The following is a 27,531-nucleotide window of genomic DNA, read 5'->3' as shown; positions in this document are numbered from 1 at the left end:
TATGTGAGAGCAGTGCTTCCTCTAAGCAGAATGGGGAGATGCACCTGTATTTACATTTTTTTCTCCTTCCTAACTGGACAAAGTGCCAGTTCTTTGCCCCTGGAGTCGCTAGTTTAGGTTAGAATGCGGCCTCCAGAAATAAACTTGACCTGAGAAAGCTCAGGCTGGCTCTCAGGTGCATCCGTTATCAGGGAGGGAGGGAATGGGATGGGGACTAGCAGATTTGGAGGAGGAGGAGGAGGAGGAGGTGGTGACATGTCAATGCTTGGGGAAGCCCTGGCCAAGGATGAGAAGCCCCAAGCACTAAAGAGCCAGCGTGAACGTGCTGTGTGAATCTCTTCTCCACTTGGAGTCCAAGTTTCCGCCTGAGTAAAATCCATAGGACGTACTGAGGGTCTAAAGTGGCTGTCAGAACATTTAAAATGAGGTGGACTTGTGAGATGTTGTCCCTGCCATGGTCATTACTCTGTATCCCTCTCCCCATGAACGCCCTTACAAAACCACCCTCCCCCTCCGTTTCCCCACCCCCACACCTTCTCCTTTTCGGAGCCCCGTCCTGTGTGGCTGGATGAATTGAAAAAACCGACACTCTTCCGTTGCCAGCACTCTCCTGCAGTCATTGTTTGTTTTCCGAGAGGGCGGCCCTTAATTCCTCTGTAGGTGAGAGCCTGGCTTTTATTCCCTCTCTCTGCTGTCATGGAAACCAGCTCGCTGGCAGCGTGGCGTGGGAATAAGAACGCGGTTTTCTTTTTTCGACGCCAAGCAGCGGTAAGGCTGGAACAACTTCAGAGCAGGTGGAGGAGACCTTGCGGTGGATTCGCTCTCCCTTTGTGAAGGAACAGCCACTCGGACGATGCCAATGCGGGGAGGGGGGTGCACAGGTAGGGGGCAGGGGGGGTGGATTTCTGCAGAGCCCTGGAACTGACTTCAGCACCATGGAAAGCTCCCTGCGGCGGGAAAGGTTGCACAAGGGGACTACTTCATCCCGACTTCCACAGAAGGCAGAGTGCTAAAGGTGGAGATGGTGCCGGCTGTAACAGTGCCAGAAACACAGGGAGGAAATGCCAAGTGTCATGTAGTTCAAGTTGCTCGAAGTGTGTTTTGGGGCACCTTTCCTTCCGACATCTGAGGGGTGGAGCCCCGGTGTGTCTTGTGACACATCACCCCAAAGAATCCTGATGCACATGAAGGCCTGAGGCTAAGTGATCTCAACATGTCACACCCACGTTTTTCCTGTGGGAAAATGGGCTAGTCGAGGGGACGTATGTTTCCCAAGTTTAAACAGAAAATTGGAACCAGAACGCACATCTCCCAACTCTAAGGTTTGTCTAAACCACCCCAGCACTGCTCAGGATCCTACCTCCAAATCCTACCCCAAGGACGTTGGCTGGTGGCCCTGGAGAGTGCATGAGATACTCATGCCTGAGGTCAGCATTCTGAGAGTTCTCTTCTATGAGGCAACTTCTTCCTGGGAGAGGCAAATCATCTGGCCACCTATGTTGGCTGAATTAACTAGCCAATCCGTGTGCTAACGAATGAACAACCGGTGCTGCTCAACAATGGAGAACGATGTCTCTTAGTGGAGCTAAAGCAAAAATTCACATTTATTGAGCAAGTACCCTATGCCAGTTGCAGGGCTAAGAAATCACCTGCAGCTCCTGAGTTTTATGCTTTTGCTCAAAGTCATCCCTCTGACACTGGCCCATTGTGGTCCCAATCCCAAATTCCCAGAGAAGAGTCTCTCACTGGCCCATCTGGGGCTAGGGTCTCCCGCTTTGGCCAATCAGCTCTGGCCAGGAAGAGAGGAACTTCATCGAACAAATATGACCCCTGAGTACACATCCCAGGGACTCTGGGCATCAGAGGAGTGGTGAGGACAGGGGGCGGGGGGTTCCAGGAAAAACAATCAGTGTGAGTTGGGCAGAATCTCATAAACCTGCCATGACAATGATGTATTCTGGGCCCTAGAAACGGGAAAAGCGTGAGCTCGGAGCACTGAACATTTGGTCAGGGAAGAACTCAAGATCCCAACCTGCATGGAAGCCAGCAGATGGAGGTGAGAGAGTTAAGCCAAATGCATCAACGTTGCAAAGCACCCAACTCCACTCGGTAGTCAGTGACATGGCCTCCATAAAGCTCCAAGGCAAAATTATAGAGCATCACTTTAATTGAGTGAAATTGTCTATACATTAATATTCATGATTATTAGAGCAGCTAATTTTCCTCTTTATAGAAAGTGAGCGGGGGATCATTTCAGCTGCTCCATACTTTCCCTCCCTTAGATTTCTGCGGGGGAAGGCGGAAGAGAATGAAGGCACAGCACTCAGAATCAGCCATCAATGGCTGAACGTTAGGTACTAATTAAGGATTTTTAATTGCTTTGACCTCTTAGAGGGGGCTGAAGAGAAGCATCTTATGAATATAAAAACATGCCCGTGAGCCTCTAGGATGGGCCCCTTTGGCTAGATACAAGCAGATTATCTAAGTTAGGGAAGCACCCACTCCATTGCCCCACTCTCCTACCAAGATGATAATAATAACAGCAGTAACAATAATCATTGCCATCAGAGTCCAAGCAGGATGAGGACAGTATTATCCACATAAGGGGACTGCCACAGTGGAGTAAGAGCATAGGCAGAGGGACAAGGGCGTCCACACAAGATAGAAATGACAGCAGTAACAGGAGGATGGCTTCATTGATTGAAAACTAAATACATTGGAATAAGGGCAGCCAGATTTCTCACCACCGGAGAAGGGAGTTTCAAACCTGAGAAGAACGAAAAGCAGAATGAACTCTGTGGTGATGGGTTAGAATCAGGGGTATCATGATTTTCAATGTATAGGGGGGGGGAAATCTAGAAATACATGTAGGTGTGAACATGTGTCCCCAGGATTCTCTGCAGGGTTTCTCTCCTGGTGCCCCACTGAGACAGTGCTGTTCCTTTACAAAGGTGCACAATAATTTTATTTTACTTTTTAAAAACTTTTTATTTTAAATATGTTTTTATTTCAGAGAGAGGAAGGGAGAGGATGAGAGAAATAGAAACATCAATGGTGAGAGAGAATCATCCATTGGCTGCCTCCTGCACGCCCCCACACTGGGGACTGAGCCCGAAACCTGGGCATGTGCCTGACGGGGAAGTCAGTGCTCAACTACTGAGCCACACCAGCCAGGCACACAATCATTTTAATGAAAGCATAAGTGCTAAATTGCACCTCTCTCCCTCTCTCTCTCTCTCTCTCTCTCTCTCTCTCTCTCTCTCTCTCTCATCTCCTAACACAATTCTTCTGATAAGATTTTTCCCAGCTAACCCACTTTTGAAGCAGCTGTTCTAAATAGCCATTTTCTGCTTGAACCACCAGTTAGGTAAGGAGTGTAGTGGGGAGAAGCGAGGAGCACAAAGCCAGGGGGATTTAGGTCTATTTTCTCACCTCTTTGGGGACAGCCAGGTAATATAATCAAGCCAAAGCCCATTTCCCTATGGCCCGCTGCGAGGCCAGCTGACCAGCACCTGTCATGTTCGTTAGAGTTCACAATCCTGCCAGCAGAGGGCGCCTTGGCCGCGGTGGAAGCAGGCCTAGGCCCCTGGCTTCTCTGGAGGGAACGCTCCTTTGCCCTTTTTGAAAAAGGAAAACAGAGACTATTTCTTGGGAGACGATGAATGGAATTTATTCTCCAATAGGAGATTGTGGGAAGAACTTTAAGCCCAATTCGTGGTCCGACAGCAATTCAAGGGACGAGACAGGTAAGCTTAACGTAAGTAATTCTTTCCCTTATCCTTTATGTCCATTCGCAAGTCACGGTCTCTTTAGCTCCGACACATAACTGACTCCATTCTTTTCTCCCACCTCTACACGACTCCTCCGACCCAACCACCGTCATCTCCCACCTCGAGGAAGAAAAGCTCAAAGGTCTCCTTGCTGGCTCCATGCCCCCTGGCTCCCTCCCACCCAGAATAACGAGCGGGCAGAGGCCACGGTCAGATGCAGTAACAATCCATCCCACAATGTTTGCCGCTGCTAACAATCAAGGTTTCTTTCTTGCTCACGCTAGGACATCCGCTCCATGTCCCCACTTGCAGGATTCAACCACCACAACCCCCGGGGCCAGGTCGTGACACAGGTCAGGGGGCTGCGGAATCTCTAAGGAGGACAAATGACCATTCCCATCAACCGCAGTTTATGTCAGGAGGGAAAAAAAGACGCAGAGACACAGTCCTTCCCTGATTGGGCATATGGTTTATTCCCACTGCCCTTGCCATCCACGCCAAGAATGGCAAAACGGTGAGTCCTAAGCACGGATTAATTTGAAGTTTTCACTTATGGGTCTTAGAGTGGTGAAAAGGCCGTGTTTGTTGTATAAAGAGATAAGCCCCCTGGTTTTGTTATTGTCCAATGAAGTCTTCACACCAGTAGCGGAGTCATCTGATAAACAGGCAGGAGAGACCTTTTCCTGTCCTGGCCCAGTGCCTGCTTCATCCCTCCTCCCCGAGGCAATTTTCCTGGCCAGGAAGAAAGAGATTAAAAAGGTAGCTTATTATTTTTTTTTTTTTAAAGCAGCTAGGACCTGGAATTCCTGAGTTCCTCTCTGGTGCGGGGAGCAGGACAGGCCAGAGGCCAGGGCTACCCAGGTGGGCGCCAACCCCAGTTCCGTCAATTAACATCTGCGTGTGACTTAGCTGAGCCTCAGTCTCCCTATCTGTAAAATGGGGATAGAAATAAGGTTGTGTGCGGATTGAATGGGAGAATAAAGGCCCATGGAGTAGGCCCTCGATGTTATGAAGAGATTTTATGTTTGGGGCGCCTAATGTCTTCCCGTTTCTCTGCAAGCCCACCGCTGCCCTTCCTTCAGGACCACCTCCTCTGGGAAGCTCTCCGGGACTTGATGTCCTCGGCTTATGATGATCTTGGTCATCTCAGCATCTCTGCCCACTGTTTAGGCCTCAGCTACAGTGTCTCTGGAATGGTCGTCTGACTTCTCTGTGTCCCTAGCTGTGTCCAGGCTGGACACACAGCCCAGTACCATCGCTCCACCCTCCACAGTTAGTCTTCAGACCGCGGGAGAGCGCTTTTAAGAGCCCATTAGGCCCTGCCACTCCGCCCCCCCCCCCCCCCCCCCCCCCCCCCCCGCTTGGAGCACCAGAAACTCGCTCTCTTTCTGTTCTGGAATGGGCCTTGATTCCTCCGGACAGTCAAGGAAGTCATCCCTCCGAGCCTCCTCTGGCTTCAGGTGGCTCCAAGCCCTGTGTTTCCTGAACCAACAGGCAGACGAGCCCCCGGCTCTGGGAGGAGGCCTCTGGCCAAGCACACAGGCTGGCAGCCAGCAGGGAGGCCCGGCCCGCACTGTGCTCCACACTTTACAGCCCATAAATCCCGAGGCTGGCGGCGTGATTGGGGCCGAGTCACAATGCAAGGAATTTAATTTCCCAGCGCTCAGCCTGCGGGGCCTTGTAAACTCAGCCCCTAAACCAACAGCCATAAACATTTGATAAAACACCGCGGGGCTTCCCGCTTCCCAGAAATGGTTCCTGGGCCCCGGTTAGAAGCTGTGTCCGGCGCCCCCTACAGGTGACTTGAGGGATGTAATTCATGTTCCTCAGCTCTTCCTAATGGCCTGGGCTCCTGGTGGCCCCACGCGCCCAGCCAGTTGCTGATGAGCCCAGTCCAGAGAGGACAGGAGAGAGGAGGATTCAGAAGCGGCTTCACACACTCCGCAGGGGGAAGGAATGGGGCCCTGAGCTGTATGTTGCTTCAGCCTTGTCACCCACATCCATGTCCTTGACGTCACTTAACCTTGGCATTGAATGGTCTAGGAGAAGAACAAAGCAAGGATTGCTCACTTCATTGTTTGTTTTTTAATAATCCTCATCCAAGGATATATTTTTATTGATTTTTAGAGAGAGGAGAGGGAGAGAGAGAGAGATTGATATAATAGGTTGTGCAACATCCATCAGTTGCCTTCTAATCGAGCCCCGACTGGGGATTGAACCCCCAATCGGTTGGTGTACGGGACAACGTCCCAACCAGCTGAGCCACCCGGCCAGGGCTGCTCACTTCGTTTAGTGGGATGGGAAAGTGAAGCCCAGAATGTGTCCTTTCCAACTCATGCCACTCACCAAAGCTCCAGGACCGGCCCCAGATCTCAGGCCCCTGAGCCCCTCTCACACCATCAGCTATGGTAGTGGGAAGGCCAGTATGATGGCAACTCGGGAAGGAGGTAGGTCAGGTTCGAAGAAGACCTTCTAGAGCATTCTAGAGCATGCCACCATCTTCCATGTCCTCCTCTTCTGCAAGGTCGTAAGAGGAGAGAGCCCCTGTCAGGGTTGCCTGGGGTCCAGATGCGGGAGTGGAGGGGCTCACGGACCCTGGAAGCCCGTGGTCCGCGGTGTAGACCTGCGCTTCGCCTTCAGGGCCTCATTGTCCTTTGAGGGACCTCTGCCTCTCCCAGTTGGTGGTTTTAGATGGGGCTGGCCTTGCCCCCAGCTCCAAGGTGAGCACATGACCCAGGTCTGGCCAATCAGAGTGGCTTAGTGGTGAGCATGTGGCTCAAGTGAAACCAATGACATTCAGCCCTGGGACTTTTGCTAGGACATCTGGGAAAAAGGTTCTCCCTTTCAATCAGGGTTACTAAACTGGTAAGGCAAAGGACACCTGGGTCCAGCCATGCCTAAAGGCAGTGCCTGGATTTTTCAGCCAGAAAACGACCTTGGCCCAGCCCATTTGAACTCAGTTTTTAAAGCTTTCTATCAAAATAACCCTGATTCACACTCTGGATCCTATCTATCCCCAAGGAAAGACAGGGAATTGGAGGGAAAACCCCTCTCACATTCCAACACATAGGCCAGGACATTATTGGCTTCAATCAATTCCAGAATGTCAGAGCTGGGGGATCCACCACATTACGCAGAGGAATAAACTGAGGCCAAGAGCGTTCACTGGGCTTTCCCAAGGCCACACCGTGCGCGGCCAGCCCAGACTCGTGTCCGGCTCCGAGTTCCCTCCTTCACGTGCTGGCGGTGAAGTCTCCAGCCACATCACATCACCCGAGGAGCATCGAACGGCACCCCTCAAACACACACCAAACCCAAATGGCCTTCCTCTCCCCAACACACTGTCTGAGCTGCCACCCTTAGGGACCCGTTCCCCCCTGTCTTCTGTCTCCAAGGTGCACCTAACAGAACCTTAAACCCAGAGAAGGAATGGCACTGGGCCTTCTGGTAGTGACGCAACTGAGGGGGTTGTAAGTCATCGTTGGGTAACTCTACAGATGGGGAAACGGAGGTGAGGAATGGGACCGTGACCGGCCTCTCCACCTTTGCGGGATTTGTAGAGCTGGCACGTCTTTGGGAATGACACCCAAAGGGAGCAGGGAGGTGGGAAGAGCCCGGAGTCAGATGGTGCCAACCCCCCTAAGTCACCTGGACTCAGATGGGTCCGTGGGAAGCCTGAGGGCCACAAGCTGTCCAGGCCACAGGCTCCTGTCCAGCCAGCACCCCCCCGCCCCCCGCCTCCTTTGAGAATCTAAAGAACCCAGCAAGCCCTCGTCACTTTTCTCTGTGGGGAGAACCTCATATTTTGCCCTTAAGAAATGGGTGTTGACATGTCTTCACATTATTAGAGAAAATGGCCAGCCGAGCAGTAAACCACCACTTTTATTTATGGTGTATTTCCCAGAACGCGGAGGAATGCCATGCTTGTCTGCACAGACCTCAGACCAAAACATAATGCGTCACAATACATCCAACGGTACAGCCCGTCAAACCCGCCCTCCCTTATAAAAACAATTCAGGGAATCACTCACGCTTTACATGAATTCCTTAAGAACATCCCCCTTGTACACATCCTTTCAAAAGATTTCTGTTTTCCTGGGAAGAACTGTTTCTATAGGGGCGCTCCCTGCAGAGGCTGCTGGAACGATTAAAATGGGAAAGAGAGAAGTTACAGCGGAACCACGCTATGGGAGAGAAACCCATCCCAGGTCACCCTGGAGCAGAATGCGTTGTAACCATGAACTGTCACCTTCTTGTTACAGTTCAATCTTTCAAGGGGGGGGGAGGTGATAGAAATAGAGCAATATCGTAAACAGCCTCAGGACAAACAGCCTGGTTTCCCCAGGGCACATAGTAGATGCTCAATAAATACCAGTTGAAGAGGGAGGGAGGAAGACTGGGAAGGAAGGTGAAAGGGAGCCTGCATAGAATGTAAATGCCTCGGTTACAACTGCTGCAATAATGCCGCATGACAAATGATCCCCAAAACTCAATGACTTAAACCAGCTCCTATTTTTATGACTGCTCGCAAATCCGCAGGTTGGCTGGGAGGTCTTCTGGCCTCGGCTGAGCTCACCCACACGTCCAATGGTCAGCGGGCTGTTGGCTGTTGGGCTGATGGCCTTAGCTGGGACAACCGGGCTCTCCCACATGCATGTGTCTTCCATGTTCGGGCCCAGGCGTGTTTTCTGGCTAACCCAGGCACATTCTCATGCTGACTGCTGAAGTCCAAGAGAGCCCGTGGAAACAGGCAAGCACTTTTTCCAGCCTCTGCTTGCATTGTTGCTAATATCCCATTGGCCAAAGGAAGTCACATGGTCAAGCTCAGAGTAGGAGGGGCCAGGAGTTACAGGACAGAGGGCATGGGTACCGGTAGGGTATTAACCGGGACCATCGATGCAACCAGCCTACCACAATCCTGGTCCCCAATTCCCACCAGCCCCCGTGCACCCCAAACCCCACCCCACATTCAAGGAGCCATAAAGCCCATGAAGAAAGAATAGAAAAACGAAAGTCTACTGACCCCATTCTCCATATGGGGAAAGTCAGGGCCCAAGCCAGGCTCTCCTGAAGTTCAGTCACCGTTTTTTAAACCAGCGGTTGCAAATCTTAATACCTACAGGGGACGGGCAGGTAATAATTACTGAACCAGATCAGGCAGGGGAGGAATGACCAAACCACTCTCCCTGTCTCCCCGGGGTGGCTTGGCAGCTGTGCAACTCAAGCCAACAAAGGCCTCCCAGCGATGCAGGCCCAGGGCTGGGGCTCCACTAATTATTATTTCAAGAGAAGCTGCAAATAGACATTTTGAAGTGAAATCGTATTTTCAGGGCAGGCACTATTTTTTTTTTAATTGAACCACATTCTGGGGCCCACCTGCCTTGGGCCCAAGTGTACCAGCTCTTATTTCAAACACTGCGTGTTCGGGATCTCAAGCCCAGTCTTGAGCGCCATGACTCTGCCTCCCCGTGGGTGAGAGGTCAGGTGTTTTCAGAGCAAACGAAGGCTGGGGCTGGGGCTGTCTTGCTTAGCAGTTTCTCCCCAGCCCAGAGCAAAGTCTGGGACAGGGGTGGGCAAACTTTTTGACTCGAGGGCCACAATGGGTTCTTAAACTGGACCGGAGGGCCGGAACAAAAGCATGGATGGAGTGTTTGTGTGAACTAATATAAATTCAAAGTAAAGGAGCGGAGGTGAGAGCAAGAGAACCGGATAGAACAGCCGGATCCGGCCCGCGGGCCGAAGTTTGCCCACAGCTGGTCTGGGATGTAACACCGGTTGGAAGGAAGAAAAGGGAGGAGGGTGAGGGGAAGAAGAAGTAAGGGGGGAGAAATTAGCATTTAGGGAGCGTCTGCTATACATTATGCAAGCATTTTATATCCATACGATGGGCTTATGTCTCCCCAAATTCTTATGTTGAAACGATAAACCCATTGTGGCTGGATTTGGAGATGAGACCTTTAAGGGGGTCTTTAAGGTTAAGTGAAGTCGTAAGGGTAGGGCCCTAATCAGGTAGGACTAGTGTCCTTAAAGAAGAAAAAGACCTCACGCTCCCTCCCCTCCTCTCCCCTCCCCTCCCCCTCCCTTCTGCTGCGTGCCCAGAGGAAAGACCGTGTCAGGACAGAAGGCGCCACCTGCAAACCAAGGAGAGAGGCCGCACCAGAAATCAGCCCTGTTGATCTTGGGCTTCCCGTCTCCAGAACTGTGAGTACACGCATTTCTGCTCTTTAAGCCCCTCGGTCCTTGATATTTTGTTATAGCTGATGATACAATACACAGTCCCATTCCATTTAAAATGTAGAAAAAGCCCGGCCACCGTGGCTCAGTGGTTGAGCGTTGACCTATGAACCAGGAGGTCACAGTTCGATTCCTGGTCAGAGCATATGCCCAGGTTTCAGGCTCCATCCCCAGTGTGGGGTGTGCAGGAGGCAGCCAATGGGTGATTTTCTCTCGTCGCTGATGTTTCTATCTCTCCCTCTCCCTTCCTTCCTGAAATCAATAAAAATATATTTTTAAAATAATAATAATAAGCCCTGACCGGTGTGGCTCAGTGGATAGAGTGTCGGCCTGTGGACTGAAGGGTCCCGGGTTCGAGTCCGGTCAAGGGCATGTATCTTGGTTGCGGGCACATCCCAAGTAGGGGGCGTGCAGGAGGCAGCTGATCGATGTTTCTAACTCTCTATCCCTCTCTCTTCCTCTCTGAAATCAATAAAAATATATTTTAAAAAATAATAATAAAATAAAAGGTAGAAAAAGACCCAACATAAATAAATCCCCAACCCAGAGAAAACTAAACACCTTACATTGTGTATTATTTTCCAGTTTACAAGCCTCCGGGTGGAGGGACAAATCTTTGCCTCCATTTCTCAAATGAAATGATTGGGGCTCAGAGAGGCTGAGAGCCTTGCCCAAGGTCACACAGGACTTGGACAACACTTTTCCCAGGACATCCCAGCGTGTTAGACACCAAAGATGTGTTGAATAAATAAACCCATCAGTGAGAGCATCTGGTTCAGAGGTCATAATCACTCTGGGTTATACCGCCCCCTGGAGGCTGCCTTGGGTTGGGCTCTCTGGAAGCAGGTCCTAAGGTAAGACTGTCAAAATGACTTGCTTGGGAATGTTCCTGTGACACACCAGTAGGTACAGTCACACACAGGGGAGCCTTTGCTCAGTTCCCCGGGGAGCGCTGGGGATGGTGCGAGTCCCATGGTAGAGGTGACCAGGCCTGAGGCAGGGAGCTGGAGCATTTTTATTCTTGTTATCACTGACGGTGACACCACAGAGGCATTAGAAGTGTAAGGAGGTGCTATTTGGTTGGCAGCGATTGGGGGGCGAGGAGGAGGCTGGCATACGATGCCCAAGGACCAGGGATGCTAAATAAGTACCTCACCCAGGCCCACTCGATGAAAAATTGCCCCACTCCAGATGTCAACAACACCCCAACAGATGAGCGCTTACCAACCTCCAAGTCCTGGTTTGACAGTTTTGGAATTTGAGGCCCAGAGAGGGACAGTGACCTGCCCAAGGCAACACAGCAAAAAAAAAAAAAAAAAAAAAAAAGACACAACGAAGCTGGAGGCAGGGGCGCTGGTCCTTTCACAGCAGAACCTTGAGTCTCAGTTCCTCCTGAGACCTAAAAAAGGGCGTTCCCAGCTCCAAGTGCAAAATCCAAACTGGATCTCTCGAGGGTGGGGGCACGGATCCCGTCCTCTCTGGGTGAAGGGGGAGAAATCAGACTTGAAGACATTGGAAGCCAGTGCCCAAAGCAGATGTGCAAACGAAGATAAGGGAGACGGAGTTCTCACCAGACAAATCGCGCCCTGCTCGGTTTAGACATTAAAACGAACTAACTTAATTTCATGCCATATGCAAATCCTCACCAGCTGTCGGCTCTGTAATCACAGGAGACTTAATGGAATAACTAAACAAGAACAAAAACGAGGCCAGTACAGGCTCTGGGCAAGTCCGCCGACTGCGGGCTTCGTGTTCCTGGGAGCTCAGCTCGAGCAGAGCATCCATTCGGACATCTGGCTGCCCACACGCCTGCCATCGCCGGCGCAGGAACGCCTGCCGGGCCCATAAATAACGGCTAAGGCCTGATCGGGCCCTGCGTGCCCTGCGCCTCTGTGGACCATGAACTTCTCTCTCCAGACCCCACAGCTTCTTTCCAACGGTCAAGGTTCAGATCTGTCCAGCCATCTGGCCCGAGCGCTCAGAAGTAGCCAAAAGATGTCTCCGGCTCCCTGGCCCCAAAGGGGTGGGGAACGGCTGCTCATGGGGTGAGGAGCCAGGGTGGTCCTCCATCCTGGGCACCCCACGTTCCTGTGACTGCTCAGGCTAAACATAACAGCAAACCTTCATCAAACGCTCACCCTGGGCCAGGAGCCAAGCTCACCACCTTCAGTGAATTCTCTCAGTGTTTCCCCAAAGCATGCCTAGGTTGTGGGTTCAATCCCCCCTTGGGGTTTGTACCAATCCATGTTTCTCTCTCACATCAATGTTTCTCTCTCTCTCTCTCTCTCTCTCTCTCTCTCTCTCTCTCTCTCTTTCTCTTTCTCTCTCTTCCTCCCCTGTCCTCTCTCTCTAAAATCAATAAGCATATCCTCAGGTGAGAAATAATAATAATAATAGTAATAGAAAACAAGAAAATAGCTAGACTAGCAGTGGTGAAAAGTGAGATCGTTTCTACACGCATTTTTTATGGCTGGAAAACAGGAAACTGACCCAGATTAGAGCTTCAGAGAAACATCTTCATGAAGTCAAAGAGGCGGCTTTTCAGTGAACCTCAGAAAAAGAAAAGGAAACGGTCTGTAGCAATGCGATCGTCTTAGCATGTGATGTGGAGCCGGCCCTGGGGGGCCCTGGCTGGTTGTGCTCAGCATTCCCCCACCCCCGCCTCCGTGGACAGCATGTCGGCCATGCTGGCGTGACACGTGTCCAGCTGTGCTCCACGGGGCCACTCTCCCACTGCCGTCTCAGAGCAGCTGGAAGGGCTCGAGGTGGAAGAGGGAGGGCCAGGCTCAGAGGCCTTGAAGGAGCCTGCTCCCTCCTCTCCATTTCCAGCTGCTGTCTGTCGGAGAAGCCATGGAGAACCTTAAGGAGGCAAAGACTAAAAATGCTGAAAGAAGCCAGTCATGAAAGACCAGCTCTTGTATGAGTCCATGCATAGGAAAGAAATGTCCAGAACAGAGCAATGCATACAGACGGAAAATAGATCATCAGGGCCCTAACGGGTTTGGCTCAGTGGATAGAGCGTCGGCTTGCGGACTGAAGGGTGCCAGGTCCGATTCCGGTCAAGGGCATGTACCTGGGTTGCGGGCACATCCCCAGTAGGAGGTGTGCAGGAGGCAGCTGATCGATGTTTCTCTCTCATCGATGTTTCTAGCTTTCTATCCCTCTCCCTTCCTCTCTGTAAAAAAAAAAAGCAATAAAAAATATTTTTTTAAAAAAATAAATCGCCAGGGGCCGAGGGAGGACCGTGTGGGAGACATGGGGAATGATTGCTAAAGGGTACGGGATTTCTCTTGGGGGTGATGAAAATGTCCTAAAGTCGATGGCGGTGATGGTTTCACAATCCGGTGAGTGTAACGAAAGCCATCGAATTGTCCGCTGGCAACGAATGAATTGTGTGCTGTGCGAAGGCTATCTGGAGAAAGCTGCTACTAACAAACGAAAGAAGTTGCCTTGGCTCTAAACTTAGTCCTCGGGCTCCTAAGCTCCCCAAAAGCCGCCGCCGTCTCTCTGACTAGGGCTGCCCTCACTTCACGAGAATTTCTTAAAGAGCATTTTCTCAGCACCTGAAAAAAGACCCTTTGATGTCCCTCGAAAGCCCTCCTAGGAATTCTTATCTATTTAAAAGAGGGGAGCGCCGTTAAAAGCTTGGCTTTCTTAGCTAGCCAAGCACCCATGTTAATTTCCTTGTCTCGCGTTACTATGGCAACAGAAAGCTCCACGGAGAGCTTCTGGGGTTCGTCCAAAAGGGACTGCAATCTGGACCCAGGGTGCAGTGCAGCCTGTCTGTGCAGCGGCCCCCACTCCCTGGTCGAGGGTCTGCGGAGGCGGGGGGGCGGGGGGGGTGCCGCCTGGCCGAGGGGCCTGTGGGAGGGGCTGCCTGCGGCCCTGGAGCAGGGAAGTCTGAGAAAGTGGGGGAAGGAGGGTGCAGAAAGGGCTCCTCGCGGGCTGTGCTCCATGCAGCCCAGTGGCCACCCTGAGCCACCGTTGCCCGCAGGTCACATCTTCAGAGGCTGCGATGTTAAATGGCATCGGGAGCAAGAGCTTTCCTGCTTCTTCCCCTTTTATTTTTTTTCTTATGGTTGTTTTCAGGGACCTTAATGACTTCAGTGTCTTGAAGGCTCCTCACGTGGCTTTTCTATGACCATCGGTTTTGGCAGAAGAAGGCAGTGTCTGCGGCCAATGGGAGTGACAGGGCCTGAAAGCTTTCATTCAACAGCCGGGCGGGGGGGGGGCGGGGGGGAAGGCGGTCAGCCCCTGGGCGCCCACTGTTCTCACAGGCACGCCTCAGGCCCGCAGACGTCACAGGGAAGGACTGAACGCGATCCCAGCGCCCATCAGTCGGTAAATGGGAAACAGGTTCTAAATGGAATACTCACAGCAGTGTAAAATGAGTGAGCCAGAACTAAGTGTATTACAATGGATATCAATCTCTAAACCGTAATGCTGCCCCCACACACCCCCAAAACTGCGGAAGGATGCATGGTGTGCATATAACACGTGAAAACATGCAGAACATTGCAATACCTTATGTAGGAATATACACATATGGGGTAAAAGCAAGAGGCCATTGTGGATGGAATAGGCATCAAATTCAAGGTGGTGGTTACCTCTGGGAGGGAGGGGAGGGAATGTCATAGCTCAGTGGTCAGCAAACTGCGGCTCGCGAGCCACATGTGGCTCTTTGGCCCCTTGAGTGTGGCTCTTCCACAAAATACCACGGCCTGGGCGAGTCTATTTTGAAGAAGTGGCGTTAGAAGAAGTTTAAGTTTAAAAAATTTGGCTCTCCAAAGAAATTTCAATCGTTGTCCTGTTGATATTTGGCTCTGTTGACTAATGAGTTTGCCGACCACTGCCCTAGGGGAGGGGGTGGCATTGGTAAGACGATGAGGTGTTTTTTCACTGGGTGGCAGGCACACAGGTACCCATTGTATTAGCTGTGCCTTCTATATGTCTGAAATATTTCATAATTCCATAGGAAAATATCTAGTACAGTCGTGCATGGGTATTTTTCTTGTTATTTGTGTCTTCTGTTATATCTATAATGATCCATCTTGCTTTTAAGGGGTGGTTACTTAGCAAGAAAAAAACAGCAGTTATGTTTGATTTTTTTGAAAGTAAGAAATAACCACGTCCGCAAACAGCTTGTTCTGAAAACACCACTTAGGTGCATGTCTGAGATCCTAATGGATTGGGGACTTCATGGAACTAAAATCAGTTCAACACAGTATGATGTGTGGGACATCCTGAGTCCAGAGCGTGAGCCATCAGCCCAGCGGCACCCACACAGGGTCCCCAAAAGTCTGTCTCTTGGAGGTGCCTCAAAAACTGGGCCTGACCTCACTGTGTGTCCCTAATAAGGAGGGTTAGCAGTCAGGGAGGAGGGCTGCTAGAGTCGCTTCTTCTGTGGCATCCTTAGGATCGGGGGGAGGGGGAGGGAGGCTGAGCAGGCTGGGAAACAGAGGAGCCTGGGGGGGAAGGGAGCGAGAACCAGGATGGTGTATTTCCTTTGAATGAAGTCGCGTCGTTCTGCAGCCCTCCCAGTGCAGTCCAGCCTCAAGTTGGGGAGTTTTGTGTTTTCTAAGCCATTGGCTCTGCCTCTGCCAGCAAGAAGTGCTTGAAAGCTGTTTCTTAAAGACGCCTAAGGGTTATTTTGGTTTTGTCTGGTTTTGCATAATGGACACATTTCCCGTACAGCCACTTTCCAGGTTCTTTGTCAAGTGTCAAGGTAAGCTTTTAGAAATCTCCTCTGCGGGCCATGGGGAGGCAATTTCCACCCAACACAGAATACTTCAGATGGAGAAAAACAACGTTTCAATATCACTTCAGGGACCATATTTTGTGCATTTAACACAACTGGATGCAGACAAAAGTCCAGAAAGAAAATTGAGTGTGTGCTCTCCTGACAATGGGGATTGAACCGGGGAAGTGATGCCAGGTGAATTACTGCCCCCTGGTGTCCAAAGACAGTGGTGCAGTCATTTGTGGAGTTGCTTCTTGTGTTCGCTGCCATCATTTCCTGCCCGTTTTATTTTTTTTCTTATCGTTACTTTCCGGGACCTTAATGACTTCAGTGTCTTTAAGGCTCATAACATGACTTGTCTATTGCCAGCTTCCTCTAAATTCCTACAGAAACACATTCAGGTAAGCAGACTTAGGGGCTGGCTTCCCGCCCATTTTAAAAGCCTTTAAGCAGGGATCTGGCAGCTCTCTGTAGCCGGCAAGTAAACATGCCAACTGTTTAAAAATCTGGAGATTTTGTTGAAAAATCTAGGCCTGACACATCTCTTGAAAAAAATGGGAAAATCTGCCGATTTCTGGACGGCACCCTAGCAAAACAAATGTAGGCTAGAGCTGAGAAGCTGCTGCCCACTTTGAACAAGACAGGTGCTTTCTCAGTCTCCACACTCCCCACCTTTCCCTATTGGCTCACTAATGGTTCTGACATAGCTTCTGGATTTGTTACCATGGCCTAAACCAGCCGTGGGCAAACTACGGCCCGCGGGCCGGATCCGGCTGTTCTATCCGGTTCTCTTGCTCTCCCCTCCACTCCTTTACTTTGAATTTATATTAGTTCACACAAACACTCCATCCATGCTTTTGTTCCGGCCCTCCGGTCCAGTTTAAGAACCCATTGTGGCCCTCGAGTCAAAAAGTTTGCCCACCCCTGGCCTAAACTCATTAAAGAGTTTGCACTGGCATCCCAAGAAGGGGTGGAGAAAGGATGGTACCTCTAAAAGTAGATGATTACCCTAGCTGGTTTGGCTCAGTGGATAGAGCGTCAGCCTGAGGACTGAAGGGTCCCGGGTTCAATTCCAGTTAAGGGCACATGCCGGGTTGTGGGGGCGTGCAGGAGGCAGCTGATCAGTGATTCTCTCTCATCATTGATGTTTCTATCTCTCTCCTTCTCCCTTCCTCTCTGAAATCAATTAAAATATATTTTAAAAATAATAAAAATAGATGATTCTATCACCTTAGGCCTAGGAGGAGGGGACATAGGTCCACAAGCCCCATACTACCCAGTTTAGTGAGGATAAGTGACCTGCTCAAGGTCACACAGATAGCATGTGAACACACATCTGTCTGACCCCAGAGCCTCACTGCTTTCCACTCCACCAACCACTTCCCGTCACTTAGCTGATTACATAGCAGGCCCTCCTCTGGGAAACAATTGCAATAGCAGACACTTGTCACTTCGCCCTCACACAAAACCCCAGAGGCTGTACTGTCAGCACATTTTCCCAATCTTGCAAAAAGCAAACTGGGATCAGCGAGGTCAAATCGCTGAATGTACTCACTTTGCAAGTGGTAAACATGGGGTTTGAACTGAGGGCTGTGTGACTCCAAAGGTGACACCCACAACCCCTCACTCCCTCGGAGTGGCTCCCGGAAGGGGATGTGTGTTGTAGAGGAGGTCAGATCTTGACGGCCAGAGCTGAGCTGTAACGCCAAAGCTAGCTCACCAGGGAGGAGTGTTGTCACATGGGGGCTGCGATGCCAAACTGGGGCTGCCTCTACTAGGCCACCTCACAGCCTGCTGTCCCACAGCTGTGCTGTTTCACCACGGGGCTGTTTTCACTGCATAGTCTCTCACTTCACCACGGCCCAAACGGGAGACTCCTGTTAGCATTCAATTGACACCAACAACCATTGGTTGACATAACATCTTTTTAAAAATATATATTTCTATTGATTTCAGATAGGAAGGGAGAGGGAGACAGAAACATCAATGATGAGAGAGAATCATGGATCGGCTGCCTCCTGCACGCCCCTTACTGGGGATCGAGCCATTAACCTGGGCATATGCCCTGACCGGGAAATGAACCGTGATCTCCTGGTTCATGGGCCGGCTCTGGACCACTGAGCCACACCAGCCGGGCTGACGTAACATCTTAATGCTTAGAATTACTGGGCAGGTCCTGAATGTTTCAATATTTGTGAGTTAAGATGGAGGTTTCAGGCCCAAACCGGTTTGGCTCAGTGGATAGAGCGTCGGCCTGCGGACTGAAAGGTCCCAGGTTCGATTCCTGTCAAGGGCATGTAACTTGGTTGTGGGCACATCCCCAGTAGGAGGTGTGCAAGAGGCAGCTGATCGATGTTTCTCTCTCATCGATGTTTCTGACTATCTATCATTCTTCCTTCCTCTCTGTAAAAAATCAATAAAATATATATTAAAAAAAAAAAAAAAAAAAGATGGAGGTTTCAGCTTCTGCATGAAGGAAAAAATCCTGTCTCTCTAAGAAGCAAAACAAGCAGCCAGGCCCTTCTCTGGAGGATCCAAATTTAGAAGTCAGGGAGGAAAGGGGAGAGGGTGAAAGAAAGGGGAAAGGTAATCCTGGTGGCACAAGGTGGAGGATAAGAACTGGGCTGTGAAGTCAGATTAACAGGGTGGAGAGGTGCAAGTCATCAGCATCCTCATATTACACCTAAGGAAACTGAGGCCAGGGGAGATGCGGGCGGGATTGCGAGTTTCCGCGCTCCCGCGCCTGCACCTAACCTGCCCAAACCCGCACCCGCACAGCGTTCTCTGGCCCCGCTATTCGCGCCGTCTCCCAGGTCCCGCCTCTCCTGTTGTTTATTGGCTGCGGCGGGCTCGAGATCCACGCAGAAGCCAGCCAATGGCAGTAGCCCACGGCGAGTCTTTCCCGGGAAGCCGACGTCAACGCGAGAACCCGGAAATGCGAGGGGCGGACCAGTGAGGGGAGCCAACCCGTGGTGAGGAGAGTGACGAGCCGACCAATGGCGAGTCGGAGAGGGCGGGGTCAGAAGGCCGGCGGCGGAGGAGGTCCTGCGAGTTCGCGCCGCGGAGCCTGAGAACGTCGGAAGGAGGCGGCGGTCCCTGGCAGGGTTGCGCGGTGAGTAGGGGGCGAGCCCGAGGGCCTTGGAAGGATGGAGCTGGGAAGGATGAGGCAGGGCCGAGGGCCCAGGGCCCAGGGCCCGGGGGGTGGGGGGGATACGGAAAGGGGCGGCTCCCCAGAATGACCTTAGTCCAGTCTACTTCCCTCTCTGGGCCTCGGTTTCTCCCTTCCTGGCGTAGTGGGGGATGAGGAATTCGCGCCTCTGGAGGGCACTGCTACCTCCTGGCGCACACCCGGGTCCCCGGCGAACTCCAGCCCCGCCGAGGAGCCTGTCGCTCGGGAAGCGGGCGCAGACCACCCGGACGAAGCGGGGACCCACACCGTCTCCGTACCCCTATTAGAGCGCGTACCAAGCCATTTCTGATGTCCCATTATAACGAGCCAGGTTCCTCCATTAGACTCACAGCCCGAAGCAATCAGAAACCTAATGAACCCCTTCAGGTTCGTGGAGGCCTAGGACCAGGAGCAGCCCAGAGCAGGTGCACAGGCTCTGGTGGTGGATACGGGCGAGGGGAAGACTCGGGCACCTGCGCCCAGACGCACCTGGGCTTCGTTCCCAGTGCCTCGATTTACTCCCTGTGGGCCTTCTGGGGATTGGCCTACCCTGCCTGTGTCTTATGTCCTCCTTCTGTAAAATGGAGCTGGCTCGCTTTCCTCCTTCAGGTACTGAGGGTTGTGGCATAATGCATGGCTAGCGCTCAGCTCAATGCTCAGCACACCATAGTTGCCCAATAAATGCTTATTGTTAGCATAATGGTGCTTGCATCCCTGCCCCCCCCCCCCCCACTCGCACCGCCAGCCCCAAACACAGGCCCCCTGGCACAGGGCAAGAGGTCACTTGCTCTGGCCCTCACCTTGAGTTAGTTCTTTTTGAGATGCTTGACTGCCCAAACTCTAGGCAGGGACCCCACCGTCTCTGGGGGACAAGCCAGTAAAGGAAGGCAGGCCAGAGAGAGGGATTGGCATTGTGGCTAATACTAGGGTAAGAGCGGGAAGAGGTGGCCCGCCATTTGGCAATAAATCAGGCCACCAAACAGTTGTGCTTATCAAAAAAGATGGGCCTCAGAACTGTCTTAGCTAATTTGGGGGTGTGTGTGTGTGTGTGTGTGTGTGTGTGTGTGTGTGTTATTTCCTTCCTAGACGCTCAGCACAAAAGAATTTGTGATAAAGGGGGGAGACTTTAGAGCCACAGGGTGCTGAATTCAAGCCCCAAGGCTGCCACTTGCTCACTGGGTGACTTGGGGCAAGAGACACTTCACCTCTCTGAGCCTGTTTCCTCATCTGGAGAGGGGGTGACAGTAGCATCAGCTCCTGTTGCAGATTGCAGGAGGGTATGTGTAGGTCCTTCGTTCTTTGCAAACACAGTAAGCGCTTAATAAATGCTGGGTAACTACAGCGTTGCTTTCCAGGCTGGCCCCTCCCCCATTTATATCCACTCCTTGCTTGCCCCCATCCCCTGGTCATAGTGAGTTAAGTGTGGGGTCTCCAAGCCCTAGCAAGGTCAGAAACATGTCCTAAACCCGTGGTCGGCAAACTGCGGCTCGCGAGCCACATGCGGCTCTTTGGCCCCTTGAGTGTGGCTCTTCCACAAAATACCCCAGCCTAGGCGAGTCTATTTTGAAGAAGTGGCGTTAGAAGAAGTTTTAGTTTAAAAAATGTGGCTCTCCAAAGAAATTTCAATCGTACTGTTGATATTTGGCTCTGGTGACTAATGAGTTTGCCAACCACTGTCCTAAACATGTATCGGTTCCCCCTGCCTCATCTCCTACAACTCTTGGTTCCTTTCAGATCCGGCTCTCTCAGACGACTGTGGGTATGTGCAAGGGGCGCACCCCTGAGTCCAGATGACACTCATGCCGATGGCTTCAGTGATGGCCGTGGCTGAACCAAAATGGGTCCCCATCTGGGGCCGCTTCCTGTGGGTGATGCTGCTGAGCATGGCGCTGGGGTCCCTGCTGGCCCTGCTGCTGCCGCTGGGGGCCATGGAGGAGCAGTGTTTGGCCTTGCTCAGAGGCTTCTCCCTGCTCAGGAGCAAGTTGGACAGGGCCCAGCATGCCGTCAGCAGATGTACCAGCCCATCCACGGAACTCAGCGTCACCGCCAAGGATGCGGCCCTGCTGGTGGTCAAGGCCACGTCCTCCCCAGGTAAGACAGAGCGGCTGTCTCTCCTCAACTCTTGGGTTTTTGTTTTTTGGATTGTGGCACATTTTATCTGTTATCATTTATGTTGTTTACACTGTTTAAATTGTATTTATTGGAGAAACATTGGTTAATAACATAAACTTTAGGTGTACGACTTTATAATACGACATCTGTATATTCTGTTGTGTGCTCCCCACCCAAAGTCTAGTCTCTTCCTGTCGCCATGTACCCTCTTCGTCCTCCCACCACCCCCCTTCCCCTTCGGGAACCACCATTCTGTTGTCCACCATTTTGTTTTATTTGTTGCTTTTTGCTTTATATCCCACATGAGTGAATTTATACAGTTCTTGTCCTTTTCCGTCTGACATTTCACTTAGCGTGATCCTCTCAAGATCCATCCATGCTATGGCAAATGGCAATATTTCATCTTTTTTATGGTTAAGTAGTATTCCATTGTATGTGTGTACTGTATCTTTATTTATTCTTCCGTCAAAGGACACTTGGGTTGTTTCCATGTCTTGGCTATTGTGAATAATGCTGCAGTGAACATAGGGCTACAGATACCTTTATGAATAAGTTGTTTTCAAATTTTTGGGGTAGATAACCCAGAAGAGGGCTTGCTGGGTCATATGGTAGCCATTGTAGCAGGTATGAGATGGTATCTCGTAGTTTTGATTCGCGTTTCCCTTATCACTAGTGATGCTGAGCATCTTTTCATATATCTGTTGGCTATGTCTTTCTTGGAAAAATGTCTAGTCAGGTCCTCTGCCCGTTTTTTGTTGTTGAATTGTATGAGTTATTTATATAGTTTGCATGTTAGCCCCTATTGAAGGTGTGATTTGTAAATATCGTCTCCCATTGGGTTGGTTGCCTTTTTGTTTTTATGGTTTCTTTTGCCATGCAGCTTTTTGGTTTGATGCGGTGCCATTCATTTTATTTGATTTTACTTCCCTTACCATTGGGGTCAAGTTCACAAAAAACCCTAAGACTAAGGTCTGTACGTTTAGTGCCCATATTTTCTTTGGTATACAGTGGGACCTCCATTCTCAAACTCAATTAGTTCCAGAAGGCTGCTTGAGAAGCCAGTTGTTCGAAAACCGAATCATTTTTCCCATTATAAACTGAATTACTCTGTTCCAGATCCCCCAATGATTCTGTTTTAACCTTTCTTATATACAGTACATACCTAATGGACTGTTTAATCTATAAGTACTTTTCTTAAATTTATTGAATCACCCCCTACTAGCCTTAAACTATACCACTGCCTCCAAAATGCTATCACCAGCTGCTTCTCATTTACCCAATTAACAAGTTTTTCTACCTATTCAATTGCCTGATTGTGCTAATTGTCAATTTCACCAGCAACAAAAGCATTCTCTCCTTTGTTTGTTGCTTAAGAGATGCTTTTTGTCATACTGAGGTGTCAGCATGAAAGAGTTGTCAGGTAGAAAACTGAAGTTTTGGTCGACAACCAAGACTTTTTCTGTGAACAACTTGGTTGGAAACCGAATTGTTCAAGATGAGAGCCATTCGAGAACCGAGGTTTGACTGTATTTTGCTGTTTCAGGTCTTATATTCAGTCTTTAATCCACTTTAGTTACGTTTTGGGTTTGGTCTCAGCAGTTGTTTCATTCTTTTGCACGTGGCTTTCTAGTCTTCCCAGTGTCATTTATTGAAGAGACTTTCCTTTTCTCCAGTGTGTGTTTTGGCTCCTTTTACGAAAATTAGTTGCCCATATATATAGGGTGTCCCCAAAATATGTATATGCACTTTGAATAATTATAAAGGCAGTGTTTATTAAAATACATTTCATTTGCAAAATGTAATAGAATCACAAACATTGTGTGTGTTTTGAGGGGATGCCCTGTACGTGTGGGTTTATTTCTGGACTCAGTCCGGTTCCATTGGTCTGTTTTCCTGCCAGTGCCACGCTGTGTAGATGACTGCCGCTCTGCATTTTGCTGCATCCCCAAATTGTTGGCATGCCGGACGTTCATTTCCCAGCTTCCTCTCCCGGGTCCTGCCAGGGTGTCTGGGGCAGGGGAGACAAGTTTGCGGTCTCACAGCTCGGTCCCCCCCACCAGCGGCAGAGGCTGTGGGCACCACTGCGTTAAGACTTCCCAGCCGCCTCTACCTGGCCTAGCCTCGGTGGGGAGCAGGGAAGGGAGGGGTCATCTTCCTGGAGGGAACCTGCCCTGCCCCTTACACTGCAGGCTGCACACACTTCTCCTTCTCTATCTACTACACTCGACACTGAACTTCGTCTCTGTCCCTGTCCTTCCTCTGTCCCACCTCCCCTACTTCCCATCCTCGGGTGTTCCTGTGCGTGGATCTTTTAGGTGCATCTGCGTGTTGAGGTGATCCTTTGTTGAGTTACAGTGGTCTTTTGGTACATTATAAGGGAGAAACAATGGAGTCGTCTCACTCCCCCATGATACTGACATTACTCTCTTCAACACTTCTTAGATGTTTAGTGTCTACTATGTCCTGTGGGCAGGGCACGGGTATTACAGTGGAGAAGTCAGCCCTGACCTCCCAGCCTGTACAGGCAGACAGGTGACCGGTACAGCACCACCAGTGTGGTGATGGGGGAGTAAAAGGGGTCACAGGAGCACACCAGGAAGGCTCCCTGGAGGAGGGGGCGCCTAAGCTGAGACCGAGTGTAAGCAGGAGTGACCCAGTGGAACAGCTGTGAGGGGAGAGTGCTCCAGCAGAGACCAGAGGGTGGGAGAGCCTGGGGCACTTGAGGAACTAAAAGAAGCCCAGTGTGTGTGGCTGATACTGGCTTGGGGGGTGGGGGGAGTGGGGAGAGACTGGTGGAAGGAAGACTAGATGTCAAGCAGGTGTGGCTGAAGATTAAAAGAATTAAAGTTAACGGCCCAGGGATGGGGAGGCCAAGGGAGCTAGCACCAGTGGGGAGTTATTCCCAGCCCAGCCTAGAGGCAAGGGAGGCACCATCAGAAGGATCACCAGAACAGCCAAGAGCTGGAGAAGATGCAGGCAGGGCCGGGATGGGAGTTGTGGCCTCAGGATCACAGCCACTCATTGTGGCAGTTGGAAGGCAGGGGGCCGGGTGATACCTCCTGGGGTACAGAGAATGGCTCTGGGGACACATGGAAAACAACCACGTCCATACATGCAGGTCCATTACATGCAGTGGTATGGGGCATGAACAGCCGGCCTAGAACAAACGCCAGGCCCCGTCTTCCCCCGGGGCCCAGCAGCTGACAGGTCCCCCGAGTCCTTGGCCACGCCCTGCCCTCCCTGCTAAAGCTTCTTGGCTCTTTTCTAGCCGCCAGGTTGGAAGCCAAAGCAGCTCTGCACCAAGCCCTGGAAATGAAACGCCAGGGCAAGCGGCAGAAGGCCCACAAGCTCTTCCTGCACGCCCTGAGCATGGACCCCGACTCGGTGGATGCGCTCACCGAGTTTGGCATCTTCTCAGAAGAGGAAAAGGACATCATCCAGGCAGATTACTTGTACACCAGAGCGTTGACCATCTCGCCCTACCACGAGAAAGCGCTGATCAACCGGGACCGGACGCTGCCGCTGGTGGAGGAGATCGACCAGAGGTACTTCAGCATCATCGACGACAAAGTGAGGAAGGTCATGTCCATCCCCAAGGGCAACTCTGCGCTGCAGAGGGTCATGGAGGAAACGTACTACCATCACATCTACCACACAGTTGCCATCGAGGGCAACACCCTCACCCTCTCGGAAATCAGGCACATCCTGGAGACCCGCTATGCTGTGCCGGGGAAAAGCCTGGAGGAGCAGAACGAGGTCATTGGCATGCACGCGGCAATGAAGTACATCAACACGACATTGGTTTCCCGCATGGGGTCCGTCACCATCAGCGACATATTGGAGATCCACAGGCGGGTGCTGGGTTATGTGGATCCCGTGGAAGCCGGCAGGTTTCGGACAACACAGGTCCTTGTGGGACACCACATCCCTCCCCATCCTCAAGATGTGGAAAAGCAGATGCAAGAGTTCATACAGTGGCTCAACTCCGAGGATGCTATGAATTTGCACCCAGTGGAGTTTGCAGCCTTGGCCCATTATAAACTTGTTTACATCCACCCTTTCATTGATGGCAACGGAAGGACCTCACGCCTGCTGATGAACCTCATCCTAATGCAGGCGGGCTACCCACCCATCACCATCCGCAAGGAGCAGAGATCTGAGTACTACCACGTACTAGAAGTCGCCAATGAAGGCGACGTGAGGCCATTCATTCGCTTCATTGCCAAGTGTACAGAGACCACTCTGGACACCCTGCTCTTTGCCACAACAGAGTACCCAGTGGCACTGCCAGAGGCCAAACCCAATCACTCTGGGTTCAAGGAGACGCTACCTGTGAAACCTTAATCCTCTACATCTTCCCTTGGTGACAGGTTTCCAGGGGGAGAAAAAAAAAAATCAAAACTTAGCATTTCTAGAAACCTTGTCTCCAAAGCAAAAGGAAACAGATAAGGTTCTTTACCTCCAAAAAAAAAAATAAGTTATTAAGCCTTGTCTCTAAGATAACTTATAATTCAGCCGTTATTTATTTTCTTCTTTTGAGCCAGTAAATGTGTCTGCCATCTGTGCTGGTGGCCCGTTCTTGTGGTGGTCCCAGCAGGCATTGGGGGCACCAGTGCTCCTTGCATGACCAGACCAGTTCTGGAGCAGAATTTGCACGAAGGTAAGGAGAGGCCAGCACTGGGGCGAGGTCCAGAGACAGGACAAATCCGCCAGGTCTTCCTCTGAGGCTGGCTGGAAGGCTCTGTGACTGCCTGGAGGTCAGCACTCCCGGGAAAACCTGATCCCAATTTTGAGAAATGGTTAAAAGCTTGCTTGCTTAGAGGTGTTTGCTTCCCTACAAAGATTAGTGGTGTGACTAATTCTTACTGGCAGGGCAAACATCTGAGATACAAAATGAAAGAAATGAGTGTTGACATTTCTAGTTTTACCTTGCTTATTTCAGGGAAGAGCCATAGTTTGCAAACTCTAGTGTCAGAGGCTATTTTTCCATGTTGAGTATTTTTCTAATTAATAGGGGAATGGCCACCCTGGTTTTTCTGTTGATGTTTCTCTCACTTCATTTGCAGCAACTCAAACCAGATGTGTTAGTCTGAAAGTTCCCTGGGCTTTCACCACAGCTGAATCCTGCTGCCAACCAGGTATTGTGCAGTCGGGCGAGTCTGCCCTCACCCCCCACTATGAGTTTAACATCTTCTATTGGTAGATGTTAAAGAAATCAGATGCATGTCAACACCAAATAAGCATCTTAATTAGAGCACCAGTTTGCACTAAACCACAAAAGCCCTTTGATCACAGCACTTGCTCACCTGTCCCCACCTCCCACAGCCCCTGTACGTTCAGCATCCCCCTGGGGGAAGCAGAATAGATTGCCTTGGAGTGGCCTTACTTTCCTAACTTATAAAATGTTTTACGTCATATGGGCAAGCTGTCATTCTATGAAGTAGAAAGAATCTTCTCTTTCAATCACATACGGCCAAGGTGCCACTACAACTGCTGCTATTTAATGAGAATGGCCAGAAACCTCTGCTTCCCGGTCCAGGGGCAGAGCCGTGATGTGTAACCCTGCGCTGCACTTTGAATGTCGTTGAGAACATAATGTTGTCTCTGATTTGAGAATTCATATCCTGATAGTAATGAGGTCACTGCTCTTATGTAGCAAGTGTTTAGTTTATAGTTATTTGTTTAACAAGCACATTCAGAATGGTTTTCTGGAAAATAAGTATAAAGATGTATGAAATGGCCCCACGTGATAGTTACTCAGACCTTTTATGAAAATATGCTGCCATAAGGTATTTAACATTAAATCTATCGTCTTGATTTTATAAGCTCACCAAGGAAGCCTGATGGAAGTGCTTGCTTTTACCATAGAAATTGGCACTTTAGCTATATGTGAAGGATGTTATTTTAACAAATAACTGACTCTAATAAAGTATTTTATTGTATTAAATAAATGCCTGAGACGACTCTGTTGTCTTTTTCAAGAGATGGTCCCATTTGTCAGAAGGATGCAGGAGGGATTGTGTCAGGACTTCAGCCCTCTTCTTTATGAAGTTTAAAGCTGAAGACACATCACAGCTGAAAAGATTTGTAAGTCAAATCCCTAGTCACTTCGATTTAAAAGTTCTACTTACACATCTGTTAGGTAAAGCAAGGTACACAAATTTCAAAACACACCCATATTTGAATGCACAGCAGAGTACCATTCTGCAAGAGGTTCTTAAGAGAACTTCCGTTTAATAAAGCTAAATGAGGAAAATTTAAGTTTGCACTGACATGGTATGTAAACAAAACCTAAGGGCTGAAACTCAATATTTAGACAAAGAACAACACAGTTCACTATTCACTAGGCCAGTGGTCGGCAAACTCCTTAGTCACCAGAGCCAAATATCAACAGTACAATGATTGAAATTTCTTTTGAGAGCCAAATTTTTTAAACTTCCAATGCCACTTCTTCAAAATAGACTCGCCCAGGCCATGGTATTTTGTGGAAGAGCCACACTCAAAGG

The 27,531-nt window shown here is 50.4% G+C and overlaps 1 protein-coding gene across 3 annotated transcripts; it reads left to right on the top strand.

Moving 5' to 3' along the window:
• The first annotated feature begins 3,574 nt into the window (after positions 1-3,574).
• On the top strand, positions 3,575-26,969 carry FICD (FIC domain protein adenylyltransferase). Of its 3 annotated transcripts, XM_080650773.1 has the most exons (4): positions 3,575-3,746; positions 9,870-9,971; positions 20,648-21,004; positions 24,294-26,969. In XM_080650773.1, the coding sequence occupies exons 3-4, from the start codon at positions 20,704-20,706 to the stop codon at positions 25,367-25,369; spliced, it is 1,377 nt and encodes a 458-aa protein (XP_080506899.1). In that variant the 5' UTR covers positions 3,575-3,746; positions 9,870-9,971; positions 20,648-20,703; the 3' UTR covers positions 25,370-26,969. The 3 variants fall into 3 exon arrangements, with proteins under 3 accessions (XP_080506899.1, XP_080506898.1, XP_080506897.1); XM_080650772.1 differs by lacking the exons at positions 3,575-3,746; positions 9,870-9,971 and adding an exon at positions 18,769-18,856; XM_080650771.1 differs by lacking the exons at positions 3,575-3,746; positions 9,870-9,971 and adding an exon at positions 18,800-18,848 and having other exon boundaries at positions 20,699-21,004.
• The last annotated feature ends 562 nt before the right edge of the window (positions 26,970-27,531 follow it).

The sequence above is a fragment of the Plecotus auritus genome (assembly GCF_963455305.1).
Source record: "Plecotus auritus genome assembly, chromosome: 13".
Lineage (NCBI taxonomy): Eukaryota > Metazoa > Chordata > Mammalia > Chiroptera > Vespertilionidae > Plecotus > Plecotus auritus.
This window is presented reverse-complemented; position numbering and strand designations above follow the sequence as displayed.

Bases quoted from the DNA above. Each gene is read 5' to 3' on its own strand.
- FICD (XM_080650773.1), top strand. From the start codon at position 20,704: ATGACACTCATGCCGATGGCTTCAGTGATGGCCGTGGCTGAACCAAAA. The intron at 21,005-24,293 runs GTAAGACAGAGC...GCTCTTTTCTAG, and splicing joins CAAGGCCACGTCCTCCCCAG to CCGCCAGGTTGGAAGCCAAA.